Genomic DNA, 24,849 nt, shown 5'->3' with positions numbered 1-24,849 from the left:
TCCAAATTTGCTGATGACACAAAACTAGTGGGAATGCAAGTTGTGAGGGGGATGCAAGAAGACTTCAAGGCGACTTGGACAGGCTAAGTGAGTGGGCAAGAACATGGCAGATGGAATATAATGTGAATGTGTGAAGTTAGCCACTTTGGTAGAAAAACAGAAAGACAGTATTTGTTAAATGGTGAAAGGTTGAGAAGTGTTGATGTCCAAAGGGACCTGGGTGTCCTTGTTCATGAGTCACTAAAAGCAAGCATGCAGGTGCGACAAGCAGTTAGGAAGGCAAATGGTATGTTGGCCTTCTGTATGCAAAACCCCTTGCGATGGAGTAAAAAAGTCCTTCTGCAATTGTATAGAGCTTTGGTGAGACCGCACCTGGAGTATTGTGTACAAGGTCTTCTCATCTAAGGAAGGATGTACTTGCCATTGAGGGAGTGCAATGGAGGTTCACCAGACTAATCCCTGGGATGGTGGGATTGTCTAATGAGGAGAGATTGAAGAAACTGGGCCTGTATTCTCTAGATTTTCGAAGAATGAGAGGTGATCTAATTGAAACTTACAAAACTCTTGCAGGGTGTGACAGGGTAGATGTGGATATGATGTTTCCCCTGGCTGGTAAGTCTAGAACCAGGGGACATAGTCTCAGAATAAGTGGTAGACCATTTAAGCCTGAGATGAGGAGGAATTTCCTCACTCAGGGTAGTGAATCTTTGGAATTCCCTACCCCAGAGGGCTGTGGAAGCTCAATCATTGAGCATGTTCCAAACAGAAATCAATGGATGCTAATGACTTCAAGGGATGTGGCATTGTCGTCTATGTCAACATCGAATGTCAACATTGAATGGTGGAGCTGGCTCGACAGGCTAAATGACCTACTTCTGCTCCTATGTTCCTATTTACTCACCAATTAACTGTTCACGGATGCTCAGTTTGGGTTATGCTAGGATCGCTTCATTCCTGCCTTGGTCCAAACATGGACTAAAGAGCTGAATTCCAGCCTTGGTCCAAACAATAACTAAAGAGCTGAATTCCAGGGGTGAGGTGAGAGTGATGCTCTTGCCATTAAAGCAGCTTTTGACTGAGTGTGGCATCAAGGAGCCCTGGTAAACCTGAAGTCAGTGGGAATCGGGTGGTGAGCGGGGCAAGTCTCCACTGGTAGGAGTCATATGTTGCACAGAGGAAAATGGTTATGACTGTTGAAGGCCAATCATTTCAGCCCCAGGACATTGCTCCAGGTTTCCTCAGGGCAGCGTTTATGCCTAACCATCTTTTAGCTGCTTCATTAATAACCTGTCCTCCATCACAAGGTCAGAAGTGAGATGTACACTGATGCTTGCCCTGTGTACAGTTCCATTTGCTACTACTGAGGTAATGAAGCAGTCTGGGCATGCATGTACCAAGACCTGGATAACATTCAGGCTTGGGGTGATAGGTGGTTAGTAATATTGACGCCATACAAAGCCGGGCAATGACCATTCTCCAACAGGAGAGTCTGACTACCTCCCCAATGTTCAATGGTTTTACTGTCATTGCAGCCCCTACCCCCTGACTCCCCATCCAGGTGTTTCACCATCTGCAAAGCACAAGTCGGAAGTGTGATGGAATACTTTCCACTTGCCTGGATGAGTGTAGCTCCAACAACACAAAAAGCTTGACACCATCTAGGACAAAGCAACCTGCTTGATTGGCATCCCATCCTCTGCCTTTAAACCTTCACTCCCTCCACCACCAGCACACTGGCTACACTGTGTACTTTTTACGAGATTAAGCGCAATAACTGCTGAACTTGCCATTGATATGCCCATAAATGCGGTACAAATTTTTTAAAAAACAGCTTCCTTTTCTGTTAGTTTGTCTTTTATTTTCTGTGCTGCTCCTTGCTACCCCTCTCCACTCCTTTTGCTGCCTGATCCATGTTATGTTTACAGACTCCCATGAAAATAATTGGTTGCATTCAATTTCTTAACAATAGTTGTCTTCTAGAGAACTTGGATCCTCTTTACACATTTCTTGTATGCGAGGGTCTGACAACTGATCCCGTTCTATAGATCTTACGTGGTGAATCAAGTGGCTTGTGTGCAATTCCTGCCCCCACCCTTTTTGAATGACTCCCACTGGTCTGATGTAGACTTTCCTACAAGTAGCTGCTCCCAGTCCACTTTGGCCAGATCCTATTTTATTGAAATCGGCCTTTCCCCAATTCAGTACTTTTATTTCCGGTCCCTCTTTGTCCTTTTCCATAACTACCTTAAATCTTAGAGTTATGATCACTATCCCCAAAATGCGCCCCCACTGACACTTATACCACTTGTCCGGCTTCATCCCCTAAGATTAGGTCCAGTACCGCCCCTTCTCTTGTAGGACTTTCTGCGTGCTGGCTCAAAAAGCTCTCCTGGATGCGCTTTTAAGAATTCCGCCCCCTTTAAACTTTTTGCACCAAGACTATCCCAGTTAATATTGGGGAAGTTGAAATCCCCTACTATTATTACCCCATTATTTTTACACCCCTCTCAGATTTGCTGACATATCTGCTCCTCTATCTCTCCCTGGCTGTTTGGAGGCCTGTAGTACACACCCACCAAGAGATTGCCCCCTTTTTGTTTTCAAGTTCTACCCATATGGCCTCATTTGAGGAACCTTCCAAGATATCATTCCCTCTTTATTGCAGTATTAACTCCTTAATAGTGCAATGCCACCTCCTCTTTTACGTCGCCCCCTGTCACGCCTGAAGATTCTATACCCTGGAATATTGAGCGGCCAGTCCTGCCCTTCCCTCAACCATGTCTCTGTGATAGCAATAATATCATATTCCCGTGTATTAATCAAAGCCCTCAATTCATCTGCCTTACTAGTAAGACTCCTTGTGTTAAAATAGATGCAATCTAGCCTTGCATTATTCACTTGTACTTTAACAGGTCTATGTTTGCTCTGCCTTCCACGCTGACTATCCCGAAAACATTTTATGAACTCCTCATCTAGGCTGCCTTTGCCCATCTGATTTTTCCAATCTAATATTTAGATTAAAATCCCCCATGCCATATAATTGCCATATTCTGATTAATATAAATAATTCTGGAAAATGAAAACATTTTTAATCTTGGGAGCTCTATTATTTTTCGTCATGTTTTAGATGTGTCAACTTGGCTCTATGTACCTGGTCATTACTTCCAGACAAAGGAAGAATTTCTTTCCTCTTCAAGGTAAGGTATGTTGAGCAGCAACATTACACCACCTTGATTTTGATGCACTTGTATATACTTGGAAGCATTTGATTTGCCAGTTGCGACAACAAAAGTTTTAATATTGCTGAAAACGCAGGCATTTTGTCAAAGCTTTTCATCTTGCACTCATCAGGACAATTTACAAGAATACCAATGTAAGGGAAAGCAACAGATTTATAATGTATGAGAAGAGAGTGCTGATTGGTTGGCAAGTGGACTCTGGTGGAGGCGTTGCCATGGAGAATGCACTGTTTATGGTGACTAACAGTTAACTGCTAAGCTTTGTTTGAAATTTAAACCAAGCAGCTTGACTGTGGTCAAGGCATTGCCCTGAGAAATGAGCCAGCAAATGGCTGTCACTTATTTTGTTTAGCTGAAACGGGCACAATTTGTGTACATGTTTTTTCTGTTTGCAGAGAGCGGGACTCTGTGTATTAATATATGTAACTTCCAGTATGCGGAGATGCACCACACTGCAAGTCCAACTGACAATCTTAAATTGGTTGTCAGCGTAATTCTTAGCACACTGAGGATTATTTAACAAATGTTGTCCAATCGCAGAATCACATCTAATGTTGGGCACTGTTTTGAGTTTTGCAAGCACAGGCTGGTTGGGTGCGGTCTATACCTTGCCCGTTGCAAACAGCGGAAGGGACATGTTTGAAATGATGCGCTAGTCTTTGGGACGTCCAGCTGATATACCTAGCATCACACTGGCATTGAAATTCATATACCATGTTACTCATTTGTGTGATAAGCAGCATGTCTTTTTGGCTTGATGGCAGCATCCTGTTAGTGACAAATACCACACGTGTTGCTCCTGCATAGTAGCAGCTAGCTTCACCTGTTGCTCATATTTTTGGGGATACATTATCCTTCCAGAATAATCTGAGGTAGACTGGGAACTTTTCAGGGCTGGAAATGATGGCCTTAGGCCTGTTCATAAACCAAAAAGACGTTCTGCCTATCTCTCAAATGAGTAATTGTGATATATGAATTTCAGTGCCATTGTGATGCTAGGTATATGGGCCGTAGGTCCCAAGGACCGGTGGATCGTATCAAAACAGCATGCTCCTTCCTCTGTTCGCAATGGGCAAGGTACAGGACTGTATCCAACCAGCCCGTGCTTGCAAAACTCAAAACAGTGCCCAACATTAGATGTGATTCTGCGATTGGACAACATTTGCTAAATCATCCTCAGCGTGCTAAGAATTATGCTGCCAACCAATAAAGGTTGTCAGTCGGGCTCGCAGTGTGGTGCGTTTGCGCGTACTGGAAGCTACATATATTAATACACAGGGTCCTGTTCTTTGTAAACAGAAGGAACATGTAAACACATTGCGCCTGTTTCAGCTAAACAAAATAAGTGACCGCATGCTGGTTCATACCTCCGGGCAATGCCTTGACCAATCAGAGTCAAGCTGCCTGGTTTAAATTTCAAACAAAGCTTGGCAGTTAACTGTCAATCGCCATCACCTGATGCATTCTCCATGGCAACGCCTCTACCAATCAGCGTCCACTTGTCAAACAATCAGCACTCTTATACAGTATAAATCTGTTGCTTTCCCTTACATTGGTATTCTTGCAAATTGTCCTGATGAATGCAAGACGAAAAGCTTCGACAAAATGTCTGTTTTCAGCAATACTGAAGTTCTGTACTACCAAATGACTAAAAATAATAGTGTTTTGTGGTTTTCTCATATTTCTCCCTCTGCTGCAAATGTGTGCGCACTGGAGAGCAATGTAAAAGTGTGTGTTCTCACGTAAGCATTTTGAAATTACTTGAAGTTAGTTGTAAAATATCTTCCTAACTTGTGACTATTGTATTCAATTTTGATACTTTGAATGCAGCTTTCATTGATTATATTGTACAATGTGTTTCAGTGACCATTAATCAGTTGGAACACTTGTTAAAATGCAGTGTGCATTATGCTGTAAGAATTCTACCGATTAGCACGCATCTGTACTGCTAAGCTGCTTTTTTTTATATAAAGAAAAAATCCTTAAGGAGTTAAGATTCAGTGGAGGTTTTGTCTGTCTTATAGTCGTAAATAAATTTTGCCTTCAGGCTATTTCCCTAGTCAACAAAAAAGGCAGCAGTTTCAACCAAGGTAAAATATCTGTTTTATCTCCTCTCTCTCTTCCACGTGCCGCATACTCTATTAGAGTGTCTTGCACTTTCACAGATGGGAGGTAATTCAGCACCTCCAGCTGTTGAAAGTTACCCCTAGCATCAATCCTTTGTACCAGTGATGGCCTATCAGTAAAAATCCACCTGAATTGGAGCCAGTTCACTTATGTGATTAGGTCAGGATTCAACAGTGAATTCTCCAGGGTGTTTTAAACATCACGCTTAAGATGGGAGGTCTAATTAGATGATTTTTCTCTTGAAGGGATGATCACATGACTGCATCATATTGTACTCCTGATTGATTGCCTTGCTGCTGCAGATATATTCCGATTTTCTACTTTAAGTACAGGGAGAGAAAGCAAAATTGTGAGGATGCTGTTGGGAAAGGAATTGTGAATCTTTTGTTTCAGAAACTGTTCTGAAATAGTCAGCTTTTCTTTTCATCTTTAATACTTCGATGGTTGTGATGTTTTGCTTTGCTCAGTGTTTCAATCTTGTGCTGGATCTTGTGCATTTGCAATGTCAGTTCAACAAAACCAGAAGATCACTATCATCCTCGGCACGGCATGTATGTAGAGTGCATCCAGAGCACAGGCATATGGTAAGTCCTTGGACAAACGAGCAATTGAATCAATAGTTTTTTTTTCTTGAGATTCTTTTACTACAATATTGAGCGCTCTCATTTTAAATTGGTGTCAGTAATTTAGGCTATGAAATGCATTTTTGTCTTTAGCTCTGTTGTATGCTGGAATTACTAATGAAGTGGCATTATCTGAAGAGTCATAACTAATACATGTTACCAGGCTAACCTTGAACGAGGCGTCGGGTTAACCATTTTTCGCTAAACAGTGATTAATGAAGAAAAACATATATTGACAAGCTTTTTAAAAGGGGGAACTTATTGTAATCACTAGCAGAGTAGCAATGTTTAAAGTAAGAACCTAGTTGAAGCAGTGGCTGACTAGGACTAATGTAGTTAGCTCATTGAAAAGAGCTGTCACGTAAACTGGGAGTAAACATAATTTTAAAAGCATTGCTTTTCCTCCAGAGACCAGTTCATCTTGCAGAATCATTTGGGAGTAGGTTTCTAGGGAATTTTTATGTAATCCAGTGCACCAGATAGTAAGCAAACAAGAAAAATAGGCAATGTCTCACTGTATGGAAGTATAATAATAACTGTTGGAACTGTTATGATTTTGAGGGCATACTTCATTAAAAATGAGTGGAAAAATTCCAGATAACAAGATGTGTTGTATTTACAAAAGCTAGGAGCATTATTGTAGATTTTAAGTAACGTACATTTTTATAATGTTAATTTTTGAAAATTCAAGTACTAGAAAATTAGTTTCCAGTCAAGTAATTGGAAATGTTAAATGTTCTATAAAAGAAATGTTTGACGAGAAACAAATTGTCCTCCTTAGTATTTTTCCTTCCAAACTTGCTACTTGCAGTCTGTGAGAAGCATAGCTTTGGAGGAAACAATCTGGTTTTCTTCCTTTTATAGTTCTTTGGGAAAGATCTTGTATGTGGAGTATATGTTGCATCTGCCCTCTTGCTAGCAGCAAGAATTGTGGAGCTGCTTTTGTGTAAAGCTTGTTTTATGAGTAAATAAGAATATTAAATCTTGGTAGGTAAAATAGTAGTGGCTTGAAAATCAGCACCTCATTGGGGCATCGTAGCGACCTTGCTTAATAGTACAGTAAATTAGAAGCATTGTTATTAAAGCACCTTTTATTTAGCATAACAATTGATCAAAATCATTTGTCCCTTTCTGCACTGTTTTCTTGTCTTGAATTTAGAAAGTTATTTAAGTGAGGGCAGCCTCCATCTTGACTATATGTTGCAAGTAGGTGAAGCTGCCTGTGATCTCTCATTCCTGTATTGTATATTAAAAAAAAATCTAGAACAATGCCCTGCTTTATTTCAGTGAAAATCTCCTGCACCTCATGTTCAAATTTTTTAAAATCACCAAATATGTTGAGAGATAATTTCCAGTCTCTACAAGAATAGGTTAGGTTATTCTCTAACTTCATCCAGTTTGTTTGGGTTTTTGCATTTTCTGCATTCCCAGGAGCCTAAGATGTTGGCATTGGCCAATGAACCTCCAAAAGAGATCATTATAGGTTGTCATTTAAAGACTAGCATATATGGGCAGCGCAGTGGTTAGCACCGCAGCCTCACAGCTCCAGCGACCTGGGTTTGATTCTGGGTACTGCCTGTGGGGAGTTTGCAAGTTCTCTGTGATCGTGTGGGTTTTCGCCGGGTGCTCCGGTTTCTTCCCACAGCCAAAGACTTGCAGGTTGATAGGTAAATTGGCCATTTTAAATTGCCCCTAGTATAGGTAGGTGGTAGGGGAATTGTGGGGATGTGGTAGGAATATGGGATTAATGTAGGATTAGTATAAATGGGTGGTTGGTCGGCACAGACTCGGTGGGCTGAAGGGCCTGTTTCAGTGCTGTATCTCTAAATAAATAAATAAAGTAAACTGATTGGAAGGTGGGGCCACGTTAGCCCTTTTTGGTTCCATTTGGGTCCTTAATTTAATTCTTGTAAATAATACATCCATCATTTGAATCTTGTCAGGCATGTGACCGTATTTGTGAAAAATTGCACTGTTGGCTTCCAAATAAATTGCATAAAAGGCACATCAACACATTCCTCTAATTATTCAAATGCAAAAGAGACATGAAGGACTGAACTAGTAAGCTCTTAGTGTAAATCATTTGCATTCATTGTATATTCTTGAAGGATGGCCCTAGAAGTGTGTTTTAACTTGGTTGTCGCCTAGTTTCATTTGGATCAAGAAATTGTTGCCGTAACATTTTAACTGCCTTCATGTAAGTCAGAATTGAAACATTTCTAATGTGATACTTGCAGAGGCTTAGGGGTTTTTTTGTCTTCCATGTAGAGCAATTTTAGGTACCGTTTACAATTTTTCTATGGTTTTGAGATCAATGGCAGCATTGTTATTAAGCAGTGGGTTGCCAAATAATTGGTTGAGTGCACTGCAGCCAACTTAGAGCTGAAGGTCATTTCCCCTGTTTTGCAACTAATTCTAAGCACTACTCAAATAGTCCGTTTGATGGCACATGCAAGCTAACAAATGAAGCAAAGCTCAGTTACTATGCATTATTGCTGTCTAGACTTAACTGCAGGACAGCAGCTTTTGGTGGATTGGCCATAAGGGCTGACATTACGCCACCCAAGCAGAGACCTCCCATTACCAAACCTATACACTGATATGCTTCTGTGGAATCTGTAAGATGAAGAATGATGAATGAAGTTCAATTGATCCATTCTGTAGGGGTATAATTCAGTGTATTAAATAGTTATGACAGGAATATGGTTGCATACGCCACTCCCAATCACAAAATTTAAGATTTTCATGTGTGTGTTTAACCTGTAGCTTCAAAGTACTGTCAAGCTAGGCTTTACTGGTACATATTTGTGGATGGAGGAACACCTTACCAAATAGGTAATAAGCAATTAATATGCATTAAAAATAATCAAAATAGTTTCTCTTCTATCAAGAAGCATCTTTTGGATCAGATTTTTGACCTGACTAGGATATTATTTATTGATGATTCTATTTATGATGTCCTCCTTGTCAATAAAACTTAGTGATTGTCGAGGTCTTTTGAGGTTGGGGACAAATGCTTGGAAGTTTCTGATGAGTCCTTGCTTGGAAATTGACTTGGACTTTCCTATTGTTAGTAGCAATCATTTTACTACTAAATTTCTTTTAATTTTCTGAAGCTAATTTACATATTTTGGATGATTTTAATAGGTTATTACTTCAGTGATAATGTAGCAATTGTCTTTTTCCCTTCTAGTTCATAAATATTAATCATACTAAATCACTTTTTGAAACTATTGTGTCTTGAAATATGCCTTTTTAAATCAAATATCACTTCCCATACATTTTTTTTTAATTTTAATTTTGGTAGTCTGAAAGTGTCGTTATTTAACTTTGTACTGATTTACTTGTTACATTTACTGAACTTGAAGTTTTTCTTTATGCATTCTAGTCTTTATCACTGTACGACTAAAGTTTAAGTAGTATACATTTTTGTGGGGAGTTTTGTTTCTTAATTCTGGGAGATTGCATCAGTATATGTATTTGAGAATTAATTTTATTCTTCATAATGCTGATTCAGCTAGAAACAAGTCCAGCTCTTGCTTGAAGGAGTTCAGGGAACCACACAAAATGGTAGCCAGTTCCAGAGCTCCACTATTCTGAGTAAAGAACCAACTTGTGACATCTAACGTAGATTTAGCTTTACACAACTTAAAATTGTGACCTCTAATCCTCCTCTAACCTAATCAATTGGAACAAATTAGCAGCTGGAACAGAATTTATTGCCTTCATCTTATAAACCTCAATCAGATCACTCTGAAGTTGATGCTTCTCAAGTGTAGATTCCAGCTCTTTTAGCTTATCCTGATAACTAGGAACACAGGAACAAGAGTAGGCCATTCAGCCCGTTGAGCCCACTCCGCCATTCAATTAGATCATGGCTGATCATATACCTCAACGCCACTTTCCTGCACTATCCCCATATCCCTTGTCATTAGGATCCAGAAATCTAGCAATTTTCTGTCTTGAACATGCTCAGTGATTAAGCTTCCACAGCCCTCTGGGGTAGAGAATTCCAAAGGTTCACCACCCTCTGAGTGAAGAAATCTCCTCCTCATCTCAGTCTTAAATGGCCTATCCCTATTCTGAGATTGTGTCCCCTGGTTCTAGACTCACCAGCCAGGGGAAACATCTTATTTACATCCATCCTGTCACACCCTGTAAGAATTTTGTAAGTTTCAATTAGATCACCTCTCATTCTTTGAAAATCTAGAGAATACAGGCTCAGCTTCTTCAATTCCTCCTCATTAGACAATCCCGCCATCCCAAGGATTAGTCTGGTGAACCTCCATTGCACTCCCTCTATGGCAAGGAGACCAAAAGTGTACACACTACTCCAGGTGCGGTGTCACTAAGGCTCTATACAATTGCAGCAAGATATCTTCTGTACTCAAATCCCCTTGCGATGAAGGCCAACATACCATTTACCTTCCTAATTGCTTGCTGTACCTGCATGCATGCTTTTAGTGACTCATGCTCATGAACCAGGACACCCAGATCCCTCTGGACACCAACAGTTCCCAACCTCTAACCATTTAAGAAATATTCTGTCTGTTTTTTCTGCCAAAGTGGATTATTTCTCACTTATTCACATTATATTCCATGTGCCGTGCTCTTGCCCATTCATATAGCCTGTCCAAGTCTGCTTGAAGCCTCCTTGCATCTTCCTCTCAATTTACATTCCCACCTGGTTTTGTGTCATCAGCAAATTTGGAAATACTACAATTGGTCCCCACATCCAAAGCATTTATTTGTATATTTATTGTGAACAGCTGTGGCCCCTGCACTGATCTTTGCGGTACCCCACTAGTAACAGCCTGCCATCCTGAGAATGACTTGTTTATTCCTACGCTACTTTCTGTCCGTTAACCAATTCTCAATCCATACTAATATATTACCCCCGATCCCATGCACTCTAATTTTGTTTGCTAATCTTCTTGGACCTTCTCAAAAGCCTTCTGAAAATCCAAATGCACCACATCCACTGGTTCTCCTTTATCTATGCTACAAGTAACATCCTCAAAAATCTCCAATGGGTTTGTCAAACATGATTTCCCTTTCATAAATCCATGTTGACTCTGCCCAGTTTTACCATTATTTTCTAAGTGTCTAGTTATCGCGTCCTTTATAATGGATTCTAACATTTTTTTCTACTACTGACATCAGACTAACAGGTCTGTAGTTCTCCAAGATGCGTTATCCTGGAAATCAGTCTAGTGGCCCTCCTTTGCACCCTTTCCAAAGCCTCAGATTCACCCATTGTGTGAGGAGACCAAAACTGCACATAATATTCTAACTGAGACCTGACCAAAGTCTTGTAGAAGGACAAAATAGTATGCCTCGTCTTCTACTAGGTTGACCTATGAATGCACCTCAATACCCTATTCTCACTCGAGCTGTTGCTTCCCAGCATTGCTCATGTAACTTCGGAGATGTACTAGAATACCCAGATTGATCTTTCTCTACCTTTTTAATCTTCCTTGAAGGGTGTATGAATATTGATCATTCACCCTGCATATGTGCATAACACTGCGCTTAAGTTAAACATCATTTACCAGTCATGAGTCCAATCTCTCAACATATCAAGATCCACCTGGAGCAGACAAACTGCTGTATTTAAAAAATACATCAGTATAATTAAGTATTGCACTAAATCTGTCAGTAGCAAAAACAAATAGTGTCAAACTTCTCTGACTCAGCAACTTAACCATACTGAATTGACGCATCAGCAAAGATTCCGTAGAAAGTCAACCACTTGTTAGTTGTAGTTTCACCAGATCACATTCTTTACATAGTTCTAATTGCTACTTTTATTTCTAGTCCACCTAAATATATGAAGATTTAACTTCAACAGTGAGGAGGAAATTCTTTCTACCTCAAGGGTTATTTTCAAGAATGTGACTGCAGTAACTCACGATTAAATGTTAAAAATGAATCTGATTGAACCATTTAAGCACAAAAGCCAAGCTGACATTCAAGTGCAGTACACTGAGGGATTGGTATACTGTTCGAGATACACCTATCGAATGGGATGTTAAACTGTATAATGTGTCTGCCTTTTCAGGTGGATGTAAAAGATCCCATGGTACTGTTTTGAAGAATAGGGAAAGACCCCCACCCAGTGTCCCCCAGTGTCTGGTTAATATTTATCTCTGAAGCATCATCAGTAAAACAGATTATCCGGTCATTATCTTATTGCTGTTTGTTGGAGCTTGCTGTATGCAAATTGGCTTCCACACTTCCTACATTTCAATAGTGACTACACTTCAAGTACTTGATTGGCTGTTAAGTACTCCGAGATGTCCTGGGGTCGTGAAAGGCACTATACAAATGCAAGTCTTTTAGGGGAGCCTTGTGATTGATCCCTCGTCTGTACTGAGTACTGTTGGAAGTGAAGAACAAGCTCAACATCTGTTATAGTTTCTGCTTCGGGTCAGTTTTAGTGACTTCTGTTGTAAATGCATGTGTATAAGGGTTAGATTGTGCTTGGCACAAATTGGCTGCTGCATTTCCTACGTTACAACAGTGACTACACTTCAAAGGTATTCCATTTGCTGTAAACCGCTTTTGGGCACTCTGCGGTCATGAAAGGTCCTATATAAATTCAAGTCTTTTTCACGTTTAACGGCCGGGTGAGGAGGGATCTCAGGCTCCCTTCTTGCCCTTCCTCTTATTTGACCACGACAGGGTTCCTTTTCAACAGTGATTGTGCTGGCCGCCGCCTCATGTTTTACCTTTTTTACCTTTACTGTGATCGTGAAAGAACCAATCGGACAGCTTTTCTTGAATTTAAACAAGAAAGCGGTAATTTTATTATACTTGAGCCCCGATTTAAAAATACTTTTTTTAAAAAAAAAAGCTAGATATTTACGCACACATTCACACTAGAATCACGTACACATATAGATTATAGAGGGAAAATAGATTTGGTGGTTGGATTAAAGTCCAGAATAAATGGAACTTAAATACACAGTCTGTGAAGTGGATGATCCAGTAGTCCTCGGCTGAAGCTGTATTCTTGAAGTCCTAGTTGGTCAAACTGCACTTTGTGATTGACCTGCTTTGCTCAGGGTGTTCTTGAAGGCAGAATTGTAGTTGGCTCTCTTCGGCTGCTTGTTGGCTATAGCAGTTTGTAGGCTTGGTGGTTCCACAGTCGCAGACGGTTTTCAAACTTAATGTTTTCTGGGAAGAGAGAAAGGGAAGCGCACAACTTTCTCTGCTGCTGCAATCTCAGTTACTGCTTGTCTTTTGTGAGTGTAACAAAACTCCTGTTTTTTTCAGAGATGGACAGTCGGTTATATGGTTCTCTTAATCCCCTTTGTTTTTAATGAGATACAAGCTTCAGAATTGGCTCCACAGGTTCCACGATGCCATTATTTACATTTGGAGGGGTTTGCTCTTTCAAAGTCAATGTGTCAGGCCAACCATAAAGTGCACTTTGACCAGCTAGGACTTCAAGAATACAGCTTCAGCCGATGACTACCAGATCATCCAATTCACACTGTGTATTTTTAAGTGGCTTTGACTGCCATGCTAATAAAGCAATTCTAGGTAATTCAATTACTTAGAGCAAGCAGTTGGGCCTTTGTGCAAAGGTGTTTCAGGTGCAAATTGCTGTGGCCATCTTGGCTGCCAGTTTTTTTTAAAGTTACTGTTGGATTATTTTCAGTTAAAAGTCTAAAGAAAGTTTCTAACTGATGAATTAATATTTCTCATTTGGTATGTTGTGTTTTCCTGGCACTTGGCTCCCAGTCCTTTCTAGGTTCATGCATGATGAATGGAAAGTACTAAAGACGTATAGATGTTTATATAGCTGTACTCTGGCATGAGTCACTGCCTTCGATGTGGGGAGCTCTATCTTGTTCATCGGGTCTTAATTTCCTTTTAGGTTATATTTGATACCTTCTCATGGGTGTAGTACCATTTCCATTATGGTTAAATCCCAATCTTCTAAAAGCCATCTAAGTCTTCTACAAGTCCGGATTCAAATAATCCTGTGTCAGATTGCCCCAATTTTATATATCATTACAAAATATGGATGTGTCCACAAAAAGCAGGACAAATACAACCCAGCCAATTAACCACCCTATCAGTCTACTCTCGATCATCAGAAAAGTGATGGAAGGGGTTTTTGACAGCGCTATCAAGTGGCACTTGCTCAGCAATAACCAGCTCACTGACTCAGTTTGGGTTCTGCTACGGCCACTTGGCTCCTGACCTCATTACAGTCTTGGTTCAAATATGGATAAAAGAGCTGAACTCCAGAGGTGAGGTGAGAGTGGCTGCCCTTGACATCAAGGCAGCATTTGAGCTAATATGGCATCAAGGAGTCTTAGCAAAACTGGAGTCAGTGGGAATCTGGGGGAAAACTCTCCACTGGTTGGAGTCATACCTAGCACAAAGGAAGATGGTTGTCGTTGTTGGTCAATCATCTCAGTTCCAGGACATCACTGCATGAGTGTCTCCGGGGTAGTATCTGAGGCCCAGCCATCGTCGGCTGTTTCATCAATGACCTTCCCTCCAGCATAAGGTCAGAAGTGGGGATGTTTGCACAATGTTCAGCACCATTCGCGGCGGCTCATACTGATGCAGCAAGACCTGGACAACATCCAGGCTTGGGCTGTTAAGTGCTTTATCTGGAAATCCATTTTATCTGTTGATCAATTTGTGTGATGAACTTTGTGCGATCAGTCCTAACTAAATTTATCTTATCTAGTTTGACCTAGTCTTGTCCTACACTTGCAATTTATTTAAAAATATTATTCCTTATTTACCATTTCCTTAACTATCTTGCGTACTGCTAAGATTGCCTCTCGGACAGTCTTTCCTCAAGCTCAACCTTCTGTTGCTCGGACCAGCCTTCTGGCTCTTCTCTGCATTGCCTCCAATGTCTTTCTTGTTTCTAGGTGAAGCAGCGATTTACTTGTACTTCTTTCAATGTAGTATACTGTATTCGCTGCTCACAGTGTGGTCTCCTCTACATTGGGGAGACCAAGCGCAGACTGGGTGACCGCTTTGCAGAACATCTCCGCTCAGTCCGCAAGCAGGACCCTGAGCTTCCGGTTGCTTGCCATTTCAACACTCCCCCCTGCTCTCATGCTCACATCTCTGTCCTGGGATTGCTGCAGTGTTCCAGTGAACATCAACGCAAGCTCGAGGAACAGCATCTCATCTACCGATTAGGCACACTACAGCCTGCCAGACTGAACATTGAGTTCAATAATTTCAGAGCATGACAGCCCCCCACTTTACTGTCATTTTTAGTTATTTTTTCTTTTTTTTTACATTCCTTTTTTACATTTTTTACAATCTTTTTTTGCATTTATTTCATTTCATCTTAGTTTGTTCAGTTTGCTTACCCACTCTTTTTTCAGGTTGTTTTTCTTCAGGTTTGCACTTGCTGCTGCTCAATATTCAGTATATTCACACCTAATCTGTACTAATGCTTTGTCTTTCAACACACCATTAACATATTGTTTGCCTTTGCTCCGTGACCTTTTGGTCAGCTATGTGGCCTAGTCCAATCTGCACCTTCTCCTTTGTTATCTCTTGCCCAACCCCCACCTCACTTGTTTATAATCTGTGACTTTTCTAATATTTGTCAGTTCCGAAGAAGGGTCACTGACCCGAAACGTTAACTCTGCTTCTCTTTCCGCAGATGCTGCCAGACCTGCTGAGTGATTCCAGCATTTCTTGTTTTTGTTTCAGATTTCCAGCATCCGCAGTATTTTGCTTTTATCTTTCTTGTTTCTGTTGACTAGAAAAAGATTTTTCAAGTCTGCCTTTGGACTTTAGTTTACATTGATAGTTTGTGCATTGTAGCTTTAAATAGTACCAAGTTCATTTTAAGGCCCTACAGTTTCCCGTGCTATTCTACTTTTGGTTTTCATTTGTCTATGAACATTAAACAAATAAACTTGGAAGTTTAGCAGATGACTGTATCAGATCACTGCGGTAACTCACCTCCTGACTTCCCAAAGCCTGTCCACCACCTACCAAGCACAAGTCAGGAGTGTGATGGAATACTCTCCACTTGCCTGGATGGGTGCAGCTCCAACAACACTCGAGAAGCTCGACACCATCCAGGACAAAGCAACCTGCTTGATTGGCACCCCATCCACAAACATTCACTCCCTCCAACACTGACACACAGTGGCAGCAGTGTGCATCATCTATAAGATGCACTGCAGCAATGCACCAAGGCTCCTTAGACAGCACCTTCTAAACTCACGACTTCTACCACCTAGAAGGACAAGAGCAGCAGATGCATGGGAACAGCACCATCTGTAAGTTCCCCTCCAAGCCCCACACACCATCCTGACTTGGAACTATATCGCTGTTCCTTCACTGTTGCTGGGTCAAAATCCTGGAACTCCTTTCCTTACAGCACAGTGGTGTACCTACCCCACATGGACTGCAGCAGTTCAAGCATGCAGCTCACCACCACCTCCTTGAGGGCAATTGGGGCTGGGTAATAAATGCTGGCCTAGCCAGCGATGCCCACATCCCATGAACAAATAAAAAAAAAAATTTGCTTTTCCTATTCTTTGAAAGTAGTACAACCTCTGCTCGCAAACCTCTCTTCCCTTCCTTCCAATTCTTCATGGTCGGTCTCGTCTGATAAAATTTGGGAGCTGCTTTTTTTTTTAAAGAGTTCCCTGTTACTATTTGGTCTTTTCCATTTACTATACCAGTTACAATTAAGAATGAAGCCCCTGTGTACATTGGGGTTCACGACAAAGATAGACACTTCAGGATGCAACAAGTAGCTTTGGTGCTGTCCAGCCTTTTGATGCCAAACCAGCTAAACAGTCTCAATTTAAATTTAGGTAGTTTGTCTACGTGGTAGTGCAACTTTTCCTCAGTACTCATTCCTTCATTTAATTGACCATGTAAAAGATATGTGTATTATATATATTTATTGAATATTGGACTTTATTAATATGCTTATCTTTATTTTAATTATACAAGACTTGAAAATGGTGTGCTGAAATTTGTTCAAAGATTGTAGGTTTTATGTTTTTCTGTAGTGCATCTTTTAAATGTATTTATTATACTAATTGAAATTCTTTTCTCTCCTCCTACTCCTCCCCACCCCGGCACCAAATGCAGTATGCCTCGGCTGGCTGTCTCTTGTCGTTGCACCACACGGAAAAGCCAGAACATGAAGAGGTGTGTGAATTTCGCCCATACATGTGCCCTTGCCCAGGAGCCTCCTGCAAGTGGCAAGGATCATTGGAGGCAGTTATGCCTCACCTCATGCATACACACAAAAGCATTACAACTCTGCAAGGGGAGGACATAGTATTTCTGGCAACTGACATCAACCTTCCTGGTGCAGTGGATTGGGTTATGATGCAGTCCTGCTTTGGTCACCACTTCATGCTGGTGCTAGAGAAACAAGAGAAGTACGAGGGCCACCAGCAATTCTTTGCTATTGTTCTTCTAATAGGCACGCGTAAGCAAGCTGAAAACTTTGCCTACAGATTGGAACTGAATGGAAACCGTAGACGCCTCACGTGGGAGGCCACGCCGAGGTCTATCCATGATGGGGTTGCAGCAGCAATCATGAATAGTGATTGCTTAGTCTTTGATACCTCCATAGCTCATCTTTTTGCCGATCATGGGAACCTGGGTATTAACGTTACGATCTCGATGTGCTGAATTGCATTGTTATAATACAGCGTGTATACTTAACAGTGGAATGTTTTTTCGATTCAGAGGATGCAGTAGGCAGAAGAATGCAGTTCTATATACTTTTAAGCACCTTGCCTGTGTAATCGGTGCTAGCCCATTTGACTGCTCCATGCGTGCATGTGATGGAATGCAATGAAGGCATGCTCAGCACGTGGCTCCAAGCCTGAAGATGGAAACAAAACACCAAAACAAATCCAAGTTGATGCAGCTGTTTATAAATGAAAAGTGATTGAACCCTGTTTTTTTGTCATCTTTTCCTGCTTTGTGAAATGTAAGTTCAAATTATTTGAGGCAAATTATTCAAGATGTATTTATATACGGGTCCAGTGTATAGAACTACATTATACGCCACACCAGTACTTAAAAATGCAAAGCCAGTAGATGCTTGTGCCTATTCTTAAATATGCTACAGGAGAACAGTATCTGAATAGTTATTTATGAAGATCAGTAATGGTGAAGAGCCATGGAATAAGGTTATTCTTTATTCGTTGCCATGACAAATTGGTTTTGTTGTAGTTTTCTTTTGGGCAAGAAGATGGGAACAAAATTGCAAAGAATAGCAATGAGGGTTCCCTTTATACTTAAAGCAGTCATGGATAAATCTAGCTTCAGCATCATCTGCTGCAGTTTTTTTTACTTTATAATCCCTATCATACCTGTATGCAGTTACTTCTATCTGATAAAGTTCTATTCAAATTATGTTATTAAATTGTCTAATCAAATGTGTAAATGTTGACTGCAGGTTGACATTTTGAGTAATCTGTTCCATTATTTGTATCCTGAATGTGAGAAGTTGCTGTACTCCATATAGTGTACATGGGTGCACTGTCCAGCTTTGTGGCTGAACTGCACAGCCAGGTTCACGGATTCAATCGTAACTTTTTTAATTAAAAAAAATTGAAATACTAGAAAAATTGTGTAGAGCCACTCAGTATTTATTAATGAATTATATACAATGAGCTTGCTGACTTCTAAATGATATTGAGCAAAGCAATGCCTAAATTAAATTTTTAAGTTAGATTTGAATTTAACCAACATGCTAACAGAACACTAGAGAGCCAAGGACATGATAAACCACATGTTTGAGAATTTATCTACTTTAGTCGATTATGCTGAGTAGTTGGCCATTTTCAATTATTTTTGTAAATGTAAAAAGGGGTGGAGTAGTGGTAAAGGAAATTATCTTTGTTCTCTTTCTCCCCACCTCCCCAAAGGAGATAAAAACAACTTTTCATAATACGCTGCATTCGATGGGGCATTGTATCCCTTTGAGACTTGCAATGTGGAACACATAACTTCACCTTGTTTCATCAGCTCTCAGCCTCCTCCATGCACTCTGTCCCCCTCTTTTCCACATATGGTTGTGCTCTTGTAACTTATATATTATTCAAAGGATTATGAACCAACCTCCTTCAACATACCTTGAATCACTATGGGTGCAGTTTTCATTGATAGTGGACCCAGTTGCTTCAGTCTCCACACATCTGCTTCCATTCACATCACCTAGATTTCAGAAAATTCTGCTTTCAGATTCAAAAGCAAGTGGAGATTTTTGTTTTTATACATTTCAAGGTGAGGGCATGGACTATGAATATCTACTCTTCTAGAGCAGGTTTTACATTTTTTTTAAATTATAATTTCCTTGCTTTATAATGACAATGTGGATCTGATGAGTCTGCCATCTCCCATAAAAAGGAATTTAGATTAGCCTAGTTTCTGTCTTCATCTGGAGAAAATTTCTGCTACAATTGATTTTGAACAGTTGAGCCTTTCTGCTAATACTTTGGATTTATTCCAGCTTGAAACTCAAACTGGCAAATCCCTGACTACAGCACAAATAAACTAAAGAGAAAATGTAACTAAAATGTGAAATATATGACATTCTGGTCCAAACAAGTCTCCTGGTATGATGTAATCATTGATGTAAACCACTGAGACTTTGCTATCCCTGAGCTTGCTATATCTTAGCTTAGGATATTGAAAATGTTCCTGTTGAAAACTTAGTGGCAGACTTGCCTTTTGTGGAGGCCGAGCAAAGGAGATTGTTAATCTCTTAAACGCCTATTTACAGGTAGCTGTTCGAAAATGATGTATGGCTTTTTAAGTGAATGATAATGCATAAACTTTGACCATCCCAAGACTTTTCTCCAAATGAATGATGTGCGTGCACACACACACACATGGAACACCTTTTATTTAACCTATCTAATTGACCAGATTAATCTTGAGATTTAAAAAAAGGAGCAGCAGTAGGCCAGTCAGCCCTTGAGCTTGCTCCATCATTCAGTAAGATCATGGTTGATTTTTGACCTCAACTTTCCTGCTGGATCCCCATAACCTTTTGATTCCCTTAAGAGTTCAGTCACTGAATCCAACTCCAGATATGTTCTGTCGAAATGCTGCGTGTATGGCTATGTACCCCATTAGAAAGTGTCAGTGATACCCATGTCGGGATATCGTTTGCATAGGTTCCGCACGCTAGCAGGAATAAACTTCCAGAGTCCTATTAATAATGCTGCTTCTTTAGCCACAGATGTGATGCCTGCATTGAGGTTAGTGCAGCTGCCAAGTATTGACAGTACTAGAAAAAGATCCAAAGAAGGTGATCAATGGCTAGGAAGTTATTACTCGTAGTAGTACTTCTGTTACTTCGTTTAGTGTCTGTTTATTACTGCCATTCCTCCATCAGGGGTTGAGGGACTCACTTTCAGAGAAGACCTAAGCACATAGTCTTGGCAGCAGTCCACAAACACAAACCAGTGAAATTCAAAGCAGTGTCGCCCTTTTCAGCAGTTGTGGCTGTGTGGTACCAGTCTCCTTTGAACAATGCTTTAGCAGTTCACCAGTTTGAGGTGAGGGTTTGCAAAGAGAAAGATTAGGTGCATTGTTGAAGACCAGAAAGGTTGAGGATAATGCGATGGTGAAGAAAGTGTAGTTACTTTTAATATCCCAAGATCTGGTGTAATTTGTTTTAAAAGGGTGCAGGATCTTTCCACCAAGAACATGATCATCTCCCTTTGCTGCCAGCATTTGCTACCAGCTGGCAAAGAATAGTCTGTGCAGCACTTGCTGCCTGGGCTAGTTTAAGGCAGTTGTTGCTCTCTGATATCTCCAGGGCAGCAACTAGCAATAATTCATATACCTTCAAATTCTGTTTCTTAAATATAATTGCAGAACTGCATTCTCTTAGTGATATTCTGCATCAATCCCTGGCCTATTCTTTACCCCTATTGAGGTATAATGTGGGAGACCTTTTTTTTTAAATAGTGGTGTAAGTTTTTTTTTGATGAAAAATACTCTACATTTTTCATCCTCCCCTTGAATTTCCCTCTGGTGTTTTTACTTTCAGGGTAAGTTTTGCTGCATGCAGTTTTGCAGAATGGCAACCTGTACAGACATGGTTATGCTTTTAATGGATATTTTCCAGAGGTTTCAATAAACCGCTTTTAATACACTTTTTAAAAAATTCATTCTTCTTGTAAATTTTCACATTTTTAGGACTCTTTCAAATTTAATTAAAATGTTAATGCAGTTTGTTACTTGACCTATAGATTCCTTTCCAGTGTAATCAGAGGGATGTTTTTCCTATCCTCCATCTCTCCATCTGTCATACTTCAAAACAGCACATTATGGTTTCATCTAATGATGAGATGTCATTGTTAATGACAACCTACCTGAGAAGGCAGTCTTCTAAGAACAATAAAGGAGCAAGTGCGTTGAGGCTAAAAAGTCTTTCTGACAACTCTCTGATTACCCACCCCTTCCCTGTCACACCCACTACCAGTTGTATGGTTTAACTTGACTCAATACTTGAAATGCACCTTCATTTAAAGAATGGTGTCCTTTAAAGTTAAGTAAATCTACCCTTCCAGGCACTGATGAAGAATCCAGCTAACATATGAGTGGATCTATTATACCTTATTAATATTCCTCACTGAAGCAGGTTATAGAAGGTACCCAATAGTAAATGCAGTCTATTGTTTGATCCATGAGAACAGTTGGTAAATCAGTGCTCAGTTTTGATTTACTAATATTTTGAGACTTATGGGTGACCGACAGTTCAGCCATTTTAAAGATAAAGCTGAACTTAACCAGAGTAAAAACATAGAAATGAGTGTGCTCAGTACAGTCATGTTTTACTCTGCAGCAGTACATTGAGTAAATTTAATCAAATAAATACCCAACAGGGTGACTGTTGCTTTGAATTTTGTCAAACATGGTAGTTTATACTGTATGAGTTTTTTAAATTACTTTTGGTAATTATGCTAATGTGCATTTTTGAATTCAGATTTGGATACTGTGGATTTCCTGTTGAGCAGGTGTTAACATTTGTATTGTACAAGATTTTTTCTGTTTTGTTTTATATATTTGTGTTTCTGTATTGCTGTGTTTTCTTTTTATGTATGTTTTGTTGTACTGCAAGAACAAATAGTTCTCTGTTTAAAAAGTTGCTTAATTCTTATCACGAATGGCTGTTAAAACACAGTTAAAACTTTGGTTTTGAAGTGACCACTCTTTTTAATCAGGAAAACTGTTCTGTACTAGTATGAAATAACCTATTTCTTTATTTGCTCTGTATCCAAATTGCAATAAATTAATTAAAACAATTTACAATATTACACATGCATTGTTTTTATTTATTCGTAGCCGCCAATAATTTTCTTAAATTTTTCCTAGGTTTCTCACTGAAGATACTTACAAATAAGATAAGTATGTTGACATTTTTTTAAGGCAATAAAAGTTGGTGGAGGAGCAGATGTATCCACAATGGCCCAAGCATGAATCTTCAATGTTACATCCCTGCTAGGATGATGATACAGGTGCTACAGTTTGGCGTGATGTACCTGAACAAAAAAGGGAAAAAATTGCCTGGATTCTTACTCCTGTTTGCTGTTCAGTGACCGTTGCTGAAAGTGCACTTATTGACGAGACACGATAGGGCTAATATAAGTGACCGCTTGCAGTTGAGATTCATGCATTTCAAAATCATTTAGATACTTGGTCAGCAACCTAAATGACTGTGGCTTATCCTGGAGCAAGTGGGTCCACAGCAGATTACCTTGCACAGGGAACACAACAGTTAAGGCTAACAGTATGGCTCTTAAAAGAAAAAAATAAATACAGCAGAGTCTGGACATTTTAAAACAAAAAACAGAAAAGGCTAGAAAAACAGCAAAATACTGCGGATGTTGGAAATCTGGAATAAAAACAAGAAATGCTGGAAATACTCAGCAGGTCTGGCAGCATCTGTGGAGAGAGAAGCAGTGTTAGCGTTTCAGGTCAGTGACCCTTCAGAAGTAGAAAAACAGCAAGTTGGGCAGCATTTGTGAAGAATAGAAAAATGTTGATATTCTGATGGGTTCTGCCTGAAATGTTCTTTTTCCATTTGCAGATGCTACCTAGGGTTGCCGACTGTCCTGGATTGTCACTGATTTTCCCAGAATGGAAGATTGATCTCTCACACCTGCTAGCAACCTTGGAGAAGCATCTGCATATTGTGCCTTTGCAGATCTTGCGTAAGAACTGCTGGTGCTGAAATTGAAATGCTTCCTGATCATTTCTGGAACCTGCCTCCTTACTGCTCAGGCTCTGCCTGTAGTTGCCTTAGGCTTCCAGCCATTTACTGCCTGCAGTTTTATTAAACAGCCTGGAATTCCCTGGGAGCTGGTCTCATTCTGCTGCTGTAACTTCTTAGGAAGTATGTTGGCAGAGCAGGATCAGCTGGCTGACAATTCCTATTCAACTGTGTTCAAATTCTGGAACTAGTTAGTGAAATTACTAAGTAAAATCCATGGGCTCGTTATCCTCGACATGTAAGGATTGCCATTCATGGATTGTGTATTGCTCATTTGTTATGCAATTTATTTTTATTTAAAATATTTTTTTGTGTTCATGGATAGGCATGTTTTTAACATTTGACTGATTCCATCATTTTCTTGAGCTTAACTATAGTAGTGACTGATGCACTGAACTCTCCAGAATCCTTTATATATTGTCAGTCCACTCACACTTTTCCTCCAGACACGCTTCTCTTCGTTCCTAATTATGAATATCCCTGGTGTGAACATGATGAAATTGTCTTTTGTTGTGTTATTTTCCGTTTCAATGGAGGTGCGCCCTACCCAGATGACTGAGCATGGCAGAATTCGCACTATTTAAAGGAGTAAAAGAAAAAATATTTAAATTTATATAGCGTCTTTCTCAAATCTCATGACGTCCCAATATGTTTTACAGCCAATGAAGTAATGCAGGAAATGAAACAGCCAATTTGTGCATAGCAAGCTCCCACTATCAAATATGACCAGATAATGTTTTTAATGACATCTGAAATAAACAGAAAATGCTGGAAATGTTCAGGTCTGGTGGTATCTGGAGAGAGAAGCAGAGTTAAAGTTTCAGGTCTGTTTCTTCACAGATGCTTTCAGAACTGCAGAGTATTTCCATCATTTAATATTTTTAATGTTGATGGATTAATACAGTACACTACTGGATAGTGCTTTCATTTCTGAACCTTTTGCAATATTAGTTATTTTCAGCATCCTGACCTTATTTAAGTCTTTCAGCTTCCAAACTCTAGGTTATAAGGGCTTGGTTTTTTTTTTTCAATCCTTGCCCCCCATTCTAAAGACTGGTCGTGACCTGTAATCAAATTTCCAGGAATGTGTCCAACCAGCGTTGGCAACCTGCTTCAGTTTCTGATTGTCAGCATTTTCGGTTTTTGGCCCTTGAAAAGGTTTTGAAGCTAGGCTACTCGAGCAAGCCATCTTTCAAGAAAGTATATACTACCAAGTGGGGGTATTGGCTTGTGTTGCGATGATTGCTCAAGATGCTCCTACCAGCAATCTTTAACTATAGATGAGCCATGATTCTTTCCTCCATAGTCCTGTAATTTCCATTGCTCATCTGTACAAAGCATTCCCAAAGATAGGTGCACCTAGACAATCCAGCCTTTACATATCTTCATTTGGAGATTGATTCAGATCATTTTAAATTTGAGTTTTTACAGACAATTATTTTGTTGGGACTTGACGTCTTCTATGAGTACAGCATTCCCTTAATATTCCACTGCTTCAATAAAGTGCTGAAGTCTTGAGTGAGACTTGAACCTACAACCTTCTGACTCAGTCAGGAGTGCTACCACAGAATCAAGGTTGACACTTGGGGTT

The 24,849-nt window shown here is 40.0% G+C and overlaps 1 protein-coding gene across 1 annotated transcript in view; it reads left to right on the top strand.

Annotated features, from left to right (window-relative positions):
* The window catches only part of LOC137377680 (E3 ubiquitin-protein ligase Siah2), a 55,507-nt gene extending 33,205 nt beyond the window's left edge, over window positions 1-22,302 (top strand). The window contains exon 2 of the mRNA XM_068047596.1: window positions 17,099-22,302. Within this exon, the coding sequence (XP_067903697.1) occupies window positions 17,099-17,650 (552 nt within the window). The 3' untranslated portion in view covers window positions 17,651-22,302. The remainder of the gene's footprint in view (window positions 1-17,098) is intronic.
* Window positions 22,303-24,849: the final 2,547 nt, after the last annotated feature.

The sequence above is a fragment of the Heterodontus francisci genome, chromosome 15 (genome assembly GCF_036365525.1).
Source record: "Heterodontus francisci isolate sHetFra1 chromosome 15, sHetFra1.hap1, whole genome shotgun sequence".
NCBI classification, from domain to species: domain Eukaryota; kingdom Metazoa; phylum Chordata; class Chondrichthyes; order Heterodontiformes; family Heterodontidae; genus Heterodontus; species Heterodontus francisci.
Note: the sequence above shows the minus strand (reverse complement) of the source record. Positions and strands in the feature narration are given on the sequence as shown.